At 43.8% G+C, this 18,766-nt stretch overlaps 1 protein-coding gene across 1 annotated transcript; it reads right to left on the bottom strand.

The window, feature by feature from the left end:
- Positions 1 to 5,344: 5,344 nt before the first annotated feature.
- LOC115895922 (REST corepressor 1-like) lies at positions 5,345 to 18,442 on the bottom strand. The gene is made up of 5 exons (XM_030926461.1): positions 18,233 to 18,442; positions 12,107 to 12,184; positions 11,837 to 11,894; positions 10,781 to 11,010; positions 5,345 to 6,696 (listed from the first exon to the last, which is right to left on the bottom strand). The coding sequence occupies exons 1-5, from the start codon at positions 18,440 to 18,442 to the stop codon at positions 6,655 to 6,657; spliced, it is 618 nt and encodes a 205-aa protein (XP_030782321.1). The 3' UTR covers positions 5,345 to 6,654.
- Between the last annotated feature and the right edge of the window lie 324 nt (positions 18,443 to 18,766).

The raw sequence follows: 18,766 nt of genomic DNA, 5'->3' as shown, positions 1-18,766 counted from the left end.
TGTGCTCCTGCTTCTGGGACAACAGGAAAGTGCACTTGGGGAGCGGGTTCCATTCAGCCCAGAACCAAAGAATTGGCCGGGCGCAGTGGCTCACACCTGTAATCCCAACACTTTGGGAGGCCAAGGCGGGTGGATCACCTGAGGTCAGGAGTTCGAGACCAGCCTGGCCAACACTGTGAAACCCCATCTCTACTAAAAATACAAAAATTAGCTAGGCATGGTGGCGGCACACCTGTAATCCCAGCTACTTAGGAGGCTGAGACAGGAGAATCGCTTGAACCTGGAAGGTGGAGGCTGCAGAGCAGAGATCACACCACTGCACTCCAGCCTGAGCAACAGAGCAAGATTCAATCTCATTAAAAAAAAAAAAAAAAGAAAGAAAGAAAAAAGACCCCAAAACAAAGAATAAGTCAGGGTCATTCATGAGCTAGTCTGGGCCCAAATGTTGCCCCAAGCACAGCCTCCCATCTGTTGAAAAGGCAAGCAATTTGCCAGGAGCCTCACACACCCGTCAGCTCCAAGAGTCAGTGCCTAGCAAGTGCTTGCAGTGTGGGAAGCACGGTGCTTGCAGTGTGGGAAGCACGGTGCTTGCAGTGTGGGAAGCACGGTGCTTGCAGTGTGGGAAGCACGGTGCTTGCAGTGTGGGAAGCACGGTCCTTGCAGTGTGGGAAGCACGGTGCTTGCAGTGTGGGAAGCACGGTCCTTGCAGTGTGGGAAGCATGCTGCTTGGGGGCTGCAGGAAAGGGACTGCTGAGAGCCGGCACCTGCCTCCAAGCAGTGCAGCTGCTCCCTGTTTGGCGTGGGCGCCACCGTGGCCTTTCTAGCAGTGTCTAGAGCACCAAGTGCTCTCAAGATCTCTCCCTCCCATAAGCTGAAAGGCTGGGACAGGCCCAGCAGGGATCTCACCAGGTCTCTCCCAGCCTTGGGATTCTCACTTTGGTGCTGTCTTGGCCTAGATTCCACCCAAAAGCAAGCCTGAGATGAGGCTTTGTGGATCAATGGTTTGCTTTTGAAAGCAATCCCAGGCAACAGAAGTACGGGACAGAAAAAGTGAGGCAGGGAAGGAGAATCAGTCCTAGACCATGTCTGAGCTGGTCTCTGCAGGGGGCTGCCTTACCCAGATTACCCAGAGCTGACCCTGGGATGGAACTCCCTGCTACTTCCAGGCTGCTATTCCTGAGCTCCCCTAGGTCGCCGACCTCAGGGTGCTTCAGTCACATCTGTCTGAAGCTGGGGCTGTGGGGAGGGCCAAGATCATGGGAAGTGAGGCACAGGGGCCCCTCATCTACACCTGCATACAGGTGTTTTTCCCCCCCCAGTCCGAGAAAGGGGGACTGAAGCCAGGGCCTCCATGCGTCCCTGATTCGGGACTCACAGCCTGCCTGCTATCCCTTCCTATCCTGTGCTCTTGCATGCGCTCAGGTTAGACCAGTCTTTGAGAGGGCCTCTCCCTCAACCCTTCATAGCTCCCTCTTCCCAGCCTCAGCCATCACCCGGGGTTCTTTTAAGTCAATAACGGCCAAGTCCAAATGGCTCCACCTTCAGTGCCCATCCTGGCAGATGTCGAGCAGCATCTTGGCAGGGGCCACCTTGGCCTCAACCTTCCTCCTCTCTGTCCTTGGCATTCATTTCCTCTTGTTCTAGACCACAAGCCACCTTCACAAATCACAGCAGAGGTCTCAACACTCTTGGCCTCCGCCCCTAGGTGCCACCCTCACCCAAGGAGACTCTCCCCTTTCCACAGGCTCAGCTCCAGGACAGGTACTCTCTAAATTAGATGCAAGGCGGCTGCGACCTCCCTCCCAGACCTGCCTGCAGCTGCGGCTCTACTCGCTGTCGTGCTGACTGCTGTCACCTGAAGGATATGTGCAGTGTCCTCCACTAGACTGTCAGCGCTGGGAAGGCTGGACCCGGTCACCCTTCTACAACCCTCCTACACTGTGCAGTCACACACAGGAGCGCCACCTGCCTGGACCTAGAAATTGGATTTCTATAGAAGTTACCTAGTGAGCAGGCTCAGTGGCACAATGGATAGTGCACTGGACTTCTAGCCTAAATCTACAGTAGTTACCTAACCAAACCCTACAACCCAGCTAATAAAGGGAAGACCACGAGACCACAGCCACCGCCAGCTTCCTCATGCTCCTCAGGAAACTACCGGCGCTGGTGCGCATGCACTCTTGGCTGAACAGAGGCCACAGAGGCAGTGATCTTGCCTCTGCACTGCCACCATCCCGCCTCCAGGGATCAGGCCAAAAGCCTGGTCAAGCTGAAAAAAGAAAATCCATCCACGGGGGGGAAAAGGCCTCTTACTGAACCCTCGCATTTAAGCCCACAACTATCACAAACTTTATGAATTCATGTGCTTCAACTTGATCCCAACTATAAAAGTATCATATATTTAAAAAATGTAGTTCAGGTAGAGCAAAAGGTTAAGAACAAAAGGCATCCCTGGTGGTATTTCCACAGGGTCTGATTGGGAGGAAATTATACATTTGGAAACCCCAAGGCTCACTCAAAAGGAAAGAAAGAACCCCACTTTGTTACAGGGTAGGCTACTGCTTTGATGGAGCGTGGGGTGCAGAAAATGCTTTCATTTCATATTTTATTACATCAATGGCTTGAAAATTTTTATTTAACCTCAGCAAATGTTGGAAATAGAAAAATGAATTCTGCAGAATTTCACAAATAAATTTTCCAATTTCCACTAACAAATGTTATCATTCAATGGCTAAGCAGTTATAATGCTATGAACATTCACCACAACGAATGTGCTGAAATAGAAAACAGGCAAAGAGACATTAAAATATTACTTACAACAGCATTATTACAACATATTTTCTTTAAAATTTCAACGTGGATTTTATCACTTCAAAAGATATACAGCATTTCCATTATATTTGCAAACTTAACCTTATACGTCTTTTAAAATCTTGAAAATTTTTTAAGCTGTCTAAAAAGCACTTAGCAAAGTTGATAAGTCTACATAATGGAATACTACCCACCCCAGTATAAATTTCGTTTTAGGAGAAGGTGGCTGTAAACACTCATCATCACACAACATGCATAGCCTCTGCTGACCTTCCTTCTTCGGAATGCGACGTCACTGCAATTGTGCTTTACTACAGGTAAGAGAAGCTGCAGAGATTCAGGGACTGGCAGAAAGAGCATCACACAGGACCACTAGATTTAGGTGACCTAGCTACCTGGAGTTCATCTGAGGAAAGTTTCACTTGACACTAGAAGCTTGAATCCTGGATCGTTCAGTTTAGAAACAGGATAGACAAGAGAGAAAAAGAGGCCCTAGTTGGAGCTGGCTCCATCTTTCCTTAGCTCACAGAAAAGCAGGGATCCAGTTAGCATAATGCACTGTTTGGCTTATTTTTGGTGTGCAATTATACCAATAGTACGTCTAATATTTAGAATGACAAAAATAGGGTATAGCTGAAATTTAAAGTGACAATGAGCACACTTAATAGTGGTCTGTAGTATCTGAGGAGACTTTAGATGAACAGAAAACCACTGCTTAATGAGTCCACCACAGGAAACTTTTACAACCCAGCTGCCTTTTCATTTTCATTTTGTGTGTTGAATAGAGGTTTGTGAGCATCAAAAGGTCTTATAGGTTAAAAACGATCAAAAACCATTTTGAGGAAGTGGCGTCTCCACAAACACTGTACACCCAGACAACGTGGCATTTGTGTTACGCGAGCACCCGACTGTGTGCCAACACTAATGTAATCAGCACAACTAGGGCGTGGTTCCTTCCCAGTTAAAAGAGCTATATTACAGAGTGGATCACTGTTGCAGACCAGTCAACACAATATTCAAGTAACAAGGTGTTTAAATGGGTAAGTGAAAAAAATTTTACCTAACACTTTACACATCTACATAAAATTAAATAAAACAGACTTTTAATGCATATGCGATACAATTTATATCTTTTAGGATTTCTAAACTAAACGTTAAACTATTATTTGCATCAATGATACTATATTTTGCACAATAACTTATACTTACGAGAAAGTTTTCCACAAAAATATATAATTATGACATTCACATTGATAATTTTTAAGAAGACAAAGCTTAAGTGAACATTCCATCTGAAGCAGTTATCACACCCCAAACCCTACCTGCCAATGCACCTAATTCTTGATATGTTAAAAAGTCTTCATATAAATAAGATGAAACCACTTTGCTTTTAAAGCTGAGTGATCTCTTACATTTACATCATTGCAAAGACGGTGTAATGAAAACAGTTGAAAACACAGTGCTATCTTACGCGGGAAAGCACAACAAAGGCAGTCAAGGACAGCTCCCATTTTTCCCTCTGTCAAGTCAAAATGACACGCCCCTTCTCTCTGGGAGAAAGCCCAGTTCAGCTGCTGTGATCACAAGTGATTCTTCAGGGCTGGCGGCCATTCAGTGCCAGGAACCCAGTAAAGGGATAGTGCAGAATACAGATCAAGGCCTGGCACTGCTGGTCGGCTTGCCACGCTATATAAGAATTAGCATCAAGCTTCCAAGCACTGCCGGGAGGGCCCAGGCTATTTTCCTTAGGAGAGATACAGACAGACCTACTGGCAGGGTGAGAAACGTACTGCAGCAACTGCCTACTGCTTCTGTGAGCAAGAAGGAGATCTTGAGGAAAGCAAGGAGAACCTAAAGCTTCAGCTCATACCTTAGTGTCCCCTTTACGCAATGTGCAAACTTAGGCTGACTCCTTCCCATGCTTCTCCCGCCGCCCTTGGTGTACACAGCAGGCTTATGGTGAAAAGAAGCCCCTCCCTCATCACTAGTGTCATTTTGCTAACCCTGTCTCCACACAGCAGCGGCAATCCGGGACTCCTCACGTAAAAGCTTCCCAGGCTTTTACATGACCAACACACACCTGGCACAGGAACGAGATGATGAAGGGCGGGCAAGTCCCATTGAACTTCCCTTTTGAATGACCTTTCTCCAGACTATACTAAAAAAAATTTGCAATTCCAAAAAACCTAGGCTTCTAGCTGACCCTCTTTCTAAAGAGATAATCAGCTAATTTCAACAACAACAACAACAACAACAAAAAACAAGGTGCTTGGGAGTCAAAACATATCAAATTTTAATTGCATATTTTAAATTCTTAAGAATTCTGTTTTATGCCTTAAAGCATCTGCATTTTTTTGGTATTGAAAGCAGAAAAAAAAATATCCAAACGATGCAAACAACAACAACAAAAGCAACTTCAGCGTATTTAGTGCAGTCTGAATGGCCGTGGGGTGGGAACAGGGTATGTTAGAATGCAGTCTGTCTGCTCCTCAACCCTCAGCAGGCCCAAGGTCTGGTAAGATAACAAAAGTGATTCTGGAAGTCTCAAAATGTTTATTAGAAATTTTTACTTGTTCCCAGTCCAACCAAAAGGCATTACAGACCACTTTGTAGGTTATTTCTTTTCATCTCAGTCTCACTAGACCAACACATTGATCACTTCTCTGTCCTGTACTCTGATATGAAAAGAGAGTGGATGGTGTTTGTGTAATCACATCGGCACATGAAGGACACAAACTGACATACAGTGTGCCACTTAAAGGGCCAGGCACACTGAGAGAACGTGGGACAACGTGCAGCTTTCATAAACCAGCGCCAGCTATCCTAATATCCTGACATTTAAAATCTGCACTGTCAGAATCTGCAGCAAGCTCTCCCCTGTCTCCTAATCTCAGTGATGTCATCTTTGGCTAGCAAATAACTTGAAAGAAGAAATAAGACACTAAAAGAGAAAAAGGATTGATACCATGGTTGCCAAAAGGAGAAGGCACCAATTCCAAATGTACAAGCACCAGGTACAGTGATATGGGCCGAACCTCTTGGAGGTGGGGGGTGGGGGTGGAGGGGGCAGGAAAAGATGGGGTGGCACCCACCCTGGGGTCACAATGCTGAAAAGTTGAAGGCAGAAAGCACTGAGGTCCACATTCCCTTTAAGCTACAGTGTCCAATGACAGTTGCAGTAAATGAGCTTTGTGACACTTGGGAAGGGAGAAGGGAGAGGTTTAAGCCAACTCAATTTATAAACCATACCTATAACCCATGTTTAGGGAAATGTGAGCTGCATCAGGATGCTTGGCATGATAAAGGTTATGATGCAGTCCGGCAATATATATTGATTTCCAAAAAAGCATATTATCACTTAGGTGGTTGTCTCAGAAAAGAAAAAGACAAACTTTCTAGAAGGCCAACAGGGTCGCGGTTACTCTGAAAATTACTCTATGCACAAAGTAGAAATTGCAGGCCATGCAGGAACAGAGTCGGGCCTTCCAAGGAGACTGCCTGCTCTGAAGCTGCTGACTGGGAAGAGCTGCCATTGGTGGGGCTCGGGGGCTCCGGCGGGGGAGGCGGTTCCCAGAGTCACACGAGATGTGCAGGCCATGAGATTTCCCCAGCACATGGGCAAAGTGTGGGATGCAGTGGAGCTCTCTGGGAAGTGGCGCCAACATGGAGGAGCGAGCAAAGAATTAAGGCAGATGGAGCACAGGACTGGAAGTATATGCCTTTTTTGGTAATAGCTGCTTGTCCAGAGAGATGTGATGCAGATGGCTAGGTGATGTCTCGTAATACCTGATATCCCGGATAACACAGTAGTCCACACCAAGTGTTCAAAGCCACCAGAGTTTCTCAGGAGGCAGATGCATATCTGACATCCAGAACAGAAGGAGCCTGAGGCCAAGAGAAAGAAAAAAAAAAAAAAGGATCAAAGACTAGGTCAACAACACAAGCTGCTATTTCCAGTGTACTAAAAAGAGAAGGTAGCCAGCAAACCTGCAGAGCAAATACCGAAGTTTTTTTTTTTTTTTTTGAGACAGGTCTATGTCTCCCAGGCTGGAGTGCAGTGGTGCCATCTTGGCTCACTGCAACCTCTGCCTCCCAGGTCAAGCAATTCTTCTGCCTCAGCCTCCCAAGTAGTTGGAACTATAGGCACCCGCCTCCACGCCCAGCTAATTTTTGTATTTTTAGTAGAGACAGGGTTTCATCATGTTGGGCAGACTGGTCTCGAACTCCTGACCTCATGATCTGCCTGCCTCGGCCTCCCAAAGTGCTGGGATTACAGGTGTGAGTCACTGCGACCAGCCCACCATGTTCTTAAGGGCAGGGCAAGTGTGTGGCCTCTCCAGCGAGACATCTTGGGCTCAAACCCTGGCCCTCCCACTTTCCAGATTTGTGCAAACAAGTTATCAGTCTTTTTGAGCTTCAGTTTCTTCACGTGCAGAAGACACATAGTGATAACACCTACTTCACCAGGATTAAATTTAAGTGCCTGAAAACGGCCTGGCACAGTGGCTCATGCCTGTAATCCTAGCACTTTGGGAGGCTGAGGCAGGTGGATCATTTGAGGCCAGGAATTGGAGACCAGCCTTGCCAATAAGGTAAAACCTTGATCTCTACTGAAAAGAAATATTGGTCGGGTGTGGTGGCGCACACCTGTAGTCCCAGCCAGGCACGAGAATCACGGGCTCGAGAGCTGGAGGCTGCAGTGAGCTAAGATCGTACCATGACACTCCACTTGCTCTGGGCAACAGAGCAAGACTCTGTCCCAAAAACACAAATGAACAAAAAACCCTGAAAAGGACATACGAGCACAGTGGCAGCCCTAACTCCTCTCACTGGCGTGAGGGCATGCTGTGGTGCCCAGCCCGTTCAGCCCCCAGCCACTGGTTCCAGATGGGACACAGGAGCCCATGCCATCTCAGGATCTTCTTTAAAAGCTATGAGGCATTTCCTAACTCCCTCTCCCATTTTTTAAAACTGACTCCCAGACCCAAACCTAAAGGTTGCATAGCATCCTACTGCTCTCTGCCATGCTCATGGTATCTTACTGCTAGAGAAACAACTGGGCTATGCGTCCAAAATCTCAAAGTGATTGTTCCTTCAGTTAAACATTACACAATTTACAAGAACTGTTCCTAGATAAATGAGGAGATTTCTCCTCACTGGTAACAGACTCAATCATTTTGTAATTTTAAGTGACATCTTTCTCTTTCCATCCCATGGTACCCTTTCTTTAAGGTTGGATGTGACACCATCCCCAACCCACCCTTGTCTACATCAAATAACTACCAATTTCAAAAGCTCAAAATACTTGGGCTACCTACCCGCCTCTAAGCCCTAAAGGAAATAATCTATAACTGACAGACCATTCTGTTCCTAGAAATTCTAGGAATTATCATGTTCTCCCTGTGGCTTCTGTATAATACATAAAACCTGAGGCAGAGGGGACAGGCAGGACACCAGCAGACATCTTTCTCAGCTGCTGGACTCTACAGGACAAATAAAAAGGTGAAATCACACACATCCCAAGTTCTGTGGACTCACCAGACAGACAAGTAAGCCAGCATTCTAACAAGTTCCCTTAGGCCCTTGGACACAGAGAAGCAGCTGGTCACTAGATTAATCTCCTTCTGCAAACTAACATATGGAGAACAGAAAACCAGGTGGTGGCAGGGCAGGGCTGGTACTACAAGAAGCAGAAAAAGAAAGAAACTCAAGAAATAGGCCAGGCATGGTGGCTCAAGCGTGTAATCCCAGCACTTTGGGAGGCAGAGGCTGGCAGCTCACTTGAGATCAGGAGTTTGAAACCAGCCTGGTCAACATGGCGAAACCCCATCTCTACTAAAAATACAAAAATTAGCCAGGCGTGATGGTGCACACCCATAATCCCAGCTACTAGGGAGGCTGAGGGCTGAGGCAGGAGAAGCACTTGAACCTGGGAGATGGAGGTTGCATGAGCTGAGTTTGAGCCACTGCACTCCAGCCTGGGTGACAGAGGGAGACTCTGTCTCAAAAAAAAAAAAAAAAAAAAAGAAAGAAAAAGAAAAGAAAGGTATGAGGGGGTACATTTTAAATGACTAGTGGAGTGAAAAGTTTGTAAAGGGATATAAGGACTACGCAGCACTAAACTCGAGTTAGATAATACCATTCTTCATTCTGTTTTGCAGAGAAGGCTGGGTAAACAGAGACATGGAAGATCAACCACCAAGAATAAACTATGATCTGCTGCTCGGAGGAGCCATAACTAGACTGTGAAAAGAAAGACGGTGCTTTGATGTGCAATCCACACGGTAAGTGGATCATTACGGAGGAACCTTCTGGCCTAATACAAGGTTAAGAAAAAAAAATACTTCAGTCACTTAAGTCAGTCAACCAATGATCCAAAAATAAGAGAATGAAGAAAAAAGCATATGCACAACAACTGACATCCTGTTGGTAGTGACTCTTGGTCCTACATTTACTACGAGATTTGTTATGCCAGCCCAGCCAGCACTGGCTTTGATCAAATGTGAAGAGGGAATACAGCCAGAGTTCCCGACTGTTTCTGCTTCCACTCATCCTGGGACTGAAGCCGGAAAACAGACACAGGAAGCTAGCTTTCATTCCTGCAAATTCTAATGGTTCTTCCCCAGTAGTCTCCAGCTTTCAGTGCTTCCTAAACTGAGTGCTAACAGGGGCAATTAGTGCTGGTACAGAAATTACTGAAAATAAAAACAAAGAAGAACAAAGAAAAAACATCACTGTTGAAAGATAAAAACACCATCATTTTACTCACATGCTCTTTTTGGGCAGAGCTATTCATGGGGGTGATTCAGGGGTACTGACCTTGGCAATATTATAGATTTGGTACACTTATTACAAAGATTTTCTGGCAAAAGGCTCTAAAGAATCTAATTCTAACAAAATTCATATGTTTCAATGGTGTTCTTACAGATGGGCTGTGCCTTGAGGTCCTTTTTCCAGTCGGCAAAGAGGCCCTGCATGGAGTGGTGGCACCACACTCGCAGGGGATGCCAATACCTCACAAGGTACTTCCATGCTCAGGTCAGGAGGGGCCTTCTGGGCTGTTTCTAGAGCCAGGCCCTCGGAGCAAAACGGTAGCACACACAATACAAAATAGGTAATCTCAAATCATTCCAGTATGGTTTGAAAAAGGCTTTTATGTGAAAGCTAAATTAATTCTTAAATTACCATGCCTGTGAATAAATTCAGATGTGAAGTGATTGGCAAGTAACTCTTTCTTATGCCCAGCCCCAGGCTCATCTGCTCTGGGAGTAGAGGGACAAACATAACAGCAAGGCAGGCCAGGCTAGATGGGGAAATGGCAGGTGCCCCTGACACGGGAAGCAGGGAGGTGAGAGATGAAACCAGGGCTATCATTCCAGAAATTAGCCACCATCACAGAAGTTCCAGCCAGCCACAGAATTGTCCCCATCAATATTTAAGCCAATCAGCTCCAAAGAGCATCAAAGGCTGAAAGATCTGGACAGCAGGGAGAGGTCTCAAGAGCTCCTCGTTGGCTCGCTGTGCAGACTCCCCACTAAGTTCACGAACCTCATGATGATGTGACCACACATTTCAGACGACTGAGCTTCACTGACATTTCTCACAGAACTTCCACCTTAGTGCTTCAGAACGGCTTTCACTGCGTTTTACTTTTTGTTTATGCCCCCACTCCCCTGTCTTTGTCACTCAGGATTTTACTGTATTTAAGGAAAAACTGATAATGCAGAGTATTTTGTAGCTGGAGGAAACCAGGATGGAATTATGAATTTGCCCAGAAATTAAAATGTGAATAATATACAGGGACCAAGAACTGGAGTCAATGCATACACATGGCTATTTACAGGTAATAGTGAAGCTACTACTGCAGCTGAAACCTAAAAATCTCTATAGCTGAAAAATCCATCACTTTAGAAACTGCAATATCAAGCAGGGACCTGACAGAGAAGTGACTGTTTTCTTTCAGATTTACCTCGTCTTCCTCTTCAGGCATCTTAATGGAATTATCTGGGGACTTCACAGGCTTCTGGTTACTAGGCCCGTTGGTCTCTTCTTTACCATGTTCTGCCTCCCATTCTTGTAAAACTTCATCTATGTTGAAGCGGCGTCGATAATTTACAAAAAAGTTTTTCACTTGTACCACTGATTTGTTCCCAATCACATCTGAGATTGCCTGAAAATCTCGGCCGTATTTTCTGATGGCTAAGGATGTAAGAAAGCATTTTTAAAATACAAGAGAAAAACATGTTTTTAAAACCACAAGTGACACTTACCTCTTTATCCAGATAAGAAAACATACAGGTTTTTAACAGCAGGCACTAATTTCATGTATTATAGGAGTAGGAAAAATACTAGTCAATTCTAGATATATTCTGGAGATGACCGACCCTGTCATTTTGACATCTGTCTTCCCATTACATGTCACATAACAGTTGAAGTCACCCAGCAATTGCCCTAGGGTTGGGGACATTCTGCATTCATCTTTTGGTATCGCAGGTCCAGAGCGCCCCCAACCTTAAAATCCGAACACTCTGTCTGCTTCTTTTAGGGTTTTGTACTTCTTGACTAGTCAGAGCTCGATGAGTAACTAGTAAAATGAAATACTCACACCTTTAGAAAACTGAGGGTTCCAGGTTAAGTTTTCACAACTTGTGAGAAGTGGGAAAGGAAAAGAAAAAAGCCGAAAGGGATATGGTAATTTGGCTAAAATGATATCCACTGGAACGGAACTGTCCAAGAATCTATTTCTCCATAAATAGGAGCTGGGAGTAGGGCGGGACATAACTTTTCCCTAAAACCTACCAATCCTCCTAAGCTCTTTTTGTTTCCCTTTTATTTAAAAAAAATTTTTTTTTAAAGTCGGGGTCTCACTCTGTTGTCCAGGCTGGAATGCAGTGGTGTGATCATGGATCAAAGCAGCCTTGAGCTCCTGGGCTCAAGCAAATGCGTCAACCTTCCAAAGTGTTGGGATTACAGGTGTGAGCCACCACACCCGGCCTCCTAAACTCTTTAGAAGAATGTCCCCTACCTTGTACGGCGAGAAGCTGCTCTTCTGTAGTCCAACGTGCATTACATTTCTGAATGACCTGGATATCCAAATGAGACATTTTAGCACATTACATTTAGAGATGAGTATGTTTAATGAACCTTTCATTTTCTCTTATCAGAATTTTAACATCAACTAGGTTCATAAAATTATGTCCATATACTCTTCCAAGAGATGTACCACACCGATATTAAATTCTTAAACATGTAGAACTTGAGCATGACTTCTGAGATGATGTTAACATAATCCTACCTCTGGAAGTCGGTAAGGTTCTATTCCACCATCAAGTTTTTCTTTGAGAGCACTGTTTGTCTGTTTAATATTCTGGATCTACGAAGGAAAAAATGATTTTCATTTTAAAAATAAAAACTACATAAAGGTATGAAAATAGAACTTAAAAAACAAAAACCCAAGAGTAAAGACATTACTAACATCTATTGTAGCTGAATTCTGAGGTCCCTATGGTATCCTTTGAAGCATCTAACTAGGTTTATTATTCGCTTGTTCGGAGCAACCGATAAGGTACGACCCAAGGAGGAGGGGATGGAGGGGCTCTCACGTACACAGTCCTGGATTCACAGCTTCCTAACAGGTGATATCTGAGCAGCAAAACACCTACCTGGAGTCTTATATTAAAGACAGAAGAAATCCCTGGGCTTCCTACCACATAGGATTGAACTGAAATAACAGAGCCCACAGTAAAGACCAAAAAGGCCCAGTCTTTACAACAGAACTGCAGGTACAGCCTCACAGTGCCCCAAGATCGCTGTGCTGTCCACCACTTCTCCACAGGGTGGAAGTGCACAAGCACAGGTTTAATGATGGGGGGGGCAGGGAGAACACAATGTCAGTGAGTTTTCTAGAAGTCTAACTTTGATTAACTGTCACTTCTTCATTTTCCTACAAATTATCTTTTTCCACATTACTGCCTTGGCTCAAGGCAATCTGTCACTGCTCTTACGCAATCAAAAGAAAGACCACAAACAATACCAACCACCCAGGCTATGGCTGCTCTTTAATTTTCCCACGGACCCTTGAATGAGACAGGGCATGAAGTATGCTATTTTCTCTCTACTCCAAGTAGAAGGCATATCTGTGTCAAGCACCAGGGTACTCTGAACTCCAGCATTTTTCATCTTTGAAAACTCACACAAGCAACTAAGAAAGCCAAGGGAAGAGGAGCTTGATTTTCTCAAGTAACATGTAAAAGACATTCATGAGTAGAAGATGCTACCCAAAAATTTAAAAATTTTTGTCACTTGTAATTAATCTAAATTTAAACAACCACACACGGGGCTGCTGGCTGCCATACTAGACAGTACAATCTTAGGATCTTGCTCAGTGGTCTTTCAGTTACCAAAAACCCAGGAAAACTGCAAAGTACTCAGATTACGTTCACTGGATTCCTTTTGGCTAAAAATGTAACATAGCAACTTCTAGCAGGAAAAAGTCAAGGTTGAGAATATTACATGTCCTCTTTGCATTTCAGTGAAACAGACCACTCTTGTCATTCTAGCTGGTTGTTCACAGATAGTACAAAACTGGGTATATATTGCACTGTGATTAAGTAACGTTATGAAAGAAGCAGAGAGATTAAATGCAAAACATCTACAAATTCTGAACTAAAAGTTAGCTCTAAATGCTCAGTAGCCTATACCCCCTTCCTGATGCATTTTCCATATCAGAAATATCTAGGCTGCATATACACCATGGAATACTATGTAGCCATAAAAAAGGATGAGTTCATGACCTTTGTAGGGACATGGATGAAACTGGAAACCATCATTCTAAGCAAACTATCGCAAGGACAGAAAACCAAACACCACATGTTCTCACTCATAGGTGGGAACTGAACAATGAGAAGACTTGGACACAGGATGGGGAACATCACACACCGGGGCCTGTTGTGGGGAGGGGGGAGGGGGAAGGGACAGCATTAGGAGATACACCTCATGTAAATCATGAGTTAATGGGTGCAGCACACCAACACGGCACATGTATACATACGTAACAAACCTGCATGTTATGCACATGTATCCTAGAACTTAAATCAAAAAAAAAGAAAAGAAAAGAAAAACCTAGGCTGTGTAGTCCCAGCTACTTGGAGGCTGAGGTGGGAAGATGGCTTGAGCCTGGGAGGCAGGGGTTGCAGTGAGCCGAGATCACACCACTGCACTTCAGCCTGGGTGACAGAGCCAGACCCTGCCAAAAAAAAATTAGGCTAGTGCAGTGACTCACACCTATAATCACAGCACTTTGGGAGGCCAAGGCAGGATCATTCGAGCCCAGGAGTTCAAGACCAGCCTGCGTGACACAGCGAGACCCTGTCTCTACCAAAAAAATTTAAAAAATTAGCCATGTGTGGTGGTGCTCACCTGCAGTCCTACCCACTTAGGGGGCTGAGGTGGGCAACTGCTTGAGCCCAGGCCTTCCATGACTGTAACACTACAGTCCCAGGATGGACAACAGACCAAGATCCTGTCTCCAAAAACAAAAACAAAATATGCCCCCCAAACATCTAGTGTTTATTAAGCAGAAAAAAAACCAGAGATGAGTGGCCACCATCATGTTAACTGCAAAGTGAGTGGCAACGAGACAGGTAAGAAAAAAGATGCAAAGGTAATCACACTTAAAGAAAAAATAAGATGAAAAATGGAAAAGCCATCCACTTGTCCTGGCGCCCTATCTAGACACCACCACCCTTCCACCACCTTCTTACCCAACCCTCAGTCATACAGAACTTTGTTTGCTACTTTACTGTGGGCATAGTGATTCCTCTTTTAATGTCAGATCATTTTATTCTCCACTCAGAGAAAGACCTAATGCAACCTGCACTGTTCACTGGCTAATTTATGAGACATGCCCAGCCCCCTTCTTGCTGGTAGAGGCTGATGATGTCCTGGGAAGGAGGAAGAGCAGTACACAACGCACGGGCACACCGAATTCAGCTAAGGAGCTTCTGGGTAAGGCTTTTGCTTTTCCTGCTAAAAGGGACAGACGGCTTACCTCCAACCCCACCTCCTCTTCATACTGCCCTGAATGCAGATGTGAGGGCTGCAAAATGGCTCCAGCAGCTTCCAACATGAGGCAACAAGCAAGATGAAAAGCCAACAGCTTAGAATGGCAGAGTAGAAGACCTGAAAAGTACCTGGGTCCCTGAGAGCATCACTGAACACATGAGTAACACCAGTAGCCACTGATGCTGGCACTTCTTGCTATTTGAGAAAAATAAACCCTAACTTGCTTAAGCTGTTGTTAGTCAAGTTTTCTGTTATTCTCAGAATGTATCCTTGATATACCAAACATGACGACCTCTAGAACAAGTGGCCCCTGTGGACTGACTGCCCATTTTGAGTCTAGAAGCACATTTGGCAATGAACACACTGCTGCACTGTGGCCCTAAAAAGGCTATGGAAAGGAAATCACCCACCTCCTCTCTGAGTGAGGCTGAGTCTTCACTCTTCATAATTGTGAGCGACCTTCAAATTTTAAAAATTCTTGCTCTTGACCCTGCTCTGAAAACCAAAGAATCTTTTCTCTCTCATACTATGGAGTCAATAACACCTACGTGGAAGAGAAGGGCCTCTTTTTCTTTCCTCAACGTATTAAACAGCAACCACCAGGAGCTCACTCAGCAGAGGGAGAAAGGAGCATCCTTGTAAAGGAAGATAACAATGTCAACAAGAGCTCACAGCCCCAGAGAGAGTTCTTCCAGTACAAACAGAGCTTCAAATGCTCTCTCACACAGTAGCCCAGACATATTCTGTGAGATCAGGCAGGCCAGGATTAATCTCATTTGAAAAGAGGCCTACAAAGATTAAGTGATTCTCCTAAGATGAGAGTGCAGCTGTGCCAGCAGCCATGACAAGAAGCCGCTCCTCTGGGCACACAGAGTGTACGTGGGTCCTGGTCTGGGCTGCCTCCCTAAACCACAAGAAAGATGGCAGCACACCCTGCTCTTAGTGTCTATGAGATGACAGTTGGTCTCCTGTTTAACCTTCCAAGGAAACCATCAAGATAAATCAAAAGCAGCAAAAACCAGAAATAAACTGTCAGTCAACAACTTGCTGATGGGTTTCTGGAATTGAATTCCAGAGAGAGAATGAGAGGACAGGAACCAACTACTAGGTTGAATTTTCGGTTTAAATGTACTATGCAATCAGATTAAAATAATAAGCTACATAGCAGACAAAATAATTACAAAAAGTGATTTAAAAACCAATATCCTTTACAAGAGCACAAAAAAGTACCAAATATCATGGAATGACTAACAAGATGCATAAGTTCTTACACAGAAAACAACACAACATTGAGAGAAATTACAGACCTATAGAAGTGGAGGGGTATATCATGTTCACTGATCAGGAAACTCAATAAAGACATTAACTCTCCATTTGTATCTATAGATGCAATACAATCCCAATCAAAATTCAAATTATTTTTCTGAAAATTGATAAAGTAATTCTAAATTTTATATGGAAATTAAAAGGCCAGGGATAACTAAGACAATCTTGGAGAACTTATATTACACTGGATAACTAAAATAAAGTACATAAAGTTAGGACAGAATGTATCGGTGAAGGATGGACAAACAGATCAAAGCAACAGAGAACCAGACCCATATGCATAGACACTGGATGTAAAACAAAGGTGCTGCTGCATTGCAAAGGAGAAAGGACAGTTTCTTCAAAAAATACTTGACCAAATTGATACTCATATGAAAACAAAACAGTGGCTATTAATCCTACATGTAACAACAAGTACAGAAAAACATTTCTAGATCAAAATGTAAAAGGTAAAACAACACTTCTAAGATTAACATGGGAGAATATCGTCATGACCTTGAGAAAGGTGAACAGAACTCAAAAACACTAACCTGAAAAGACTAAGAAACTAAACTACCTTAAAATTAAAATTACTGTTCATCAAAAGATACCATTAAGAGTCACAGAATGGAAAACATATTTACAGTATTTACAATACAAGTTGTAGAAAACAACTCAGAGCCTAAATAACACCTATAAACCAGTAAGAAAATATGCAACCTGACAGAAAAAACAGATGAGACTTGAGTCCACATCACAAAAGAGGATATCCAAATGGCCAACAAATGGATGAAAAGGTGAGCAACCTCACTAGCCATCAGGGAACTGCCAAATAAAGAGTACAATGAGGCATCATTATAACCCATTAGAAGGGCTAAAATGTAAGACTACCAAAATATAGCAATGATGTAGAGCAGTGGTTCTCAAATGGGGACAATTGTGCCCCTGTGAGGTAATCTGGTGATGCCTGGGGATATTTCTGTTGTCACAACTGGTAGGGGGAGGGTGCTACTAGCATTTAGTGGGTCAAGACCAGGGATGCTGCTAAACATCTTACAGTGCACAGAATAGCCCAACATGGCGATAGTGCTACAGCTGGGAAACGCTGATGTGCAACCAAAACGCACATCAAATAACAGGACCGCTTTGAAAAACTGTTTAGCTCTCAGGTTGAAAGAAAGCCAGACATAAAAAACAGTATCATATGAGTTTGATTTATATAAAATTCAAAAATGGACAAAAACAACCTATGGTTTTAAACATCAGAACAGGGTCGAGTGTGGTAGCTAACACCTGTAATCTCAGTACACTTTGGGAGGCTGAGGCAGGCAGATCACTTGACCTCAGGAGTTCAAGACCAGCCTGGGGAACATGGCAAAACCCTGTCTCTACCAAAAATACAAAAAATTAGCCAGGTTGATGGCAAGCGCCTGTACTCCCAACTACTTGGGAGGCTGAAGTGGGAGGATTGCTTGAGCCCCGGAAGCAAAGGTTACAGTGAGCCAAGATCGCACTGCTGTACTCCAGCCTGGGCAACTGTCTCAAGACAAGACACTGTCTCAAAAACAAAATAAAATTAAAAAGAAAAAAAATCAGAATAGCGGCCACCTACAAGGAGGAGTCAGGTAATAAAAGAGGGGTGAAGTTGCTGAGGGAATGCAGCATTCCATGGAACAGTGACCAGGAGGCAAAATGCATGGGCCTGGGGGCAACATTCCATTTTCTGATTCAGATGCAGGTTATGGGGGTATGTTCATATTGTGAGAAATCATGGAGACACAGACACATATATAATATAAATATGATATTCATATGCTTTCCTATATACTTCAGAAATACTTTCAGATGACACTATATCCATCCACTTCAATTTATATGTTCATTAAAAAGAAAAAAAAAATCAATGGGCTAGTACTCAAGATCTGTCCAATTCCTTAGAAACAGAATGCTCCTTTGAGATTTATGGAAAGAGAACGTTCACATATATGAATAACAGAAACACCTCTAAAGTGCTAATTAACTCTTTTACATCCAAGACCTGGCTTAGGAGTACCTGTCGTTTGACTGAAACTAGTTCCATGTCTAGTTGTCTCAGCACCGTGGTAGCAGCAGTGGCATTGGCAGAAACAGCCTCCACATCTTCTTGAGAAAGAAACATTCCTTTAGGAGGTTTCCTTTTTGCTCTATTTTTAGCTTGTGTGCTATGTTTTTCTTTTTTGACCTGAGGAACTGTCTCAGTAGGGGGCACCTGCATGATATACATATGCGATAAATGAAACTTAAAAAAAAAGTCAATCAACATATTTATTTCCTTAGCATGGCACCAAAACAATCTAAGACAAATACCATGCCCTATCAGAACCAAATGAGATCTACAAATTCTAACAGGCAGTTCACAGACAGAATTTGGGCTATGGAGTTTTGACTAAACACAACGAAACTGTGTTCCATTCCTCCTTGTACAAATACTTCCTTACTCTATCATTTTAAGCCAATGAAAATAAGAATTCTCGGCTTCCTAGAAAAAAATCTGTATTCGCTGCTAGTGAGTTTTGTGGCCACACACATATCTGTATTTATCTACATG

The sequence above is a fragment of the Rhinopithecus roxellana genome, unplaced genomic scaffold (genome assembly GCF_007565055.1).
Source record: "Rhinopithecus roxellana isolate Shanxi Qingling unplaced genomic scaffold, ASM756505v1 contig3843, whole genome shotgun sequence".
NCBI lineage: Eukaryota > Metazoa > Chordata > Mammalia > Primates > Cercopithecidae > Rhinopithecus > Rhinopithecus roxellana.
Note: the sequence above shows the minus strand (reverse complement) of the source record. Positions and strands in the feature narration are given on the sequence as shown.

Excerpts from the sequence above, each read along its gene's own strand:
- LOC115895922 (XM_030926461.1), bottom strand. The coding sequence starts at position 18,442 with ATGTATATCATGCAGGTGCCCCCTACTGAGACAGTTCCTCAGGTCAAA. Across the intron at positions 11,895-12,106 it reads AACCTTACCGACTTCCAGAG|GTCATTCAGAAATGTAATGC; the intron begins GTAGGATTATGT and ends TTGGATATCCAG. Across the intron at positions 6,697-10,780 it reads TGCCTGAAGAGGAAGACGAG|GCTCCTTCTGTTCTGGATGT; the intron begins GTAAATCTGAAA and ends TCTTGGCCTCAG.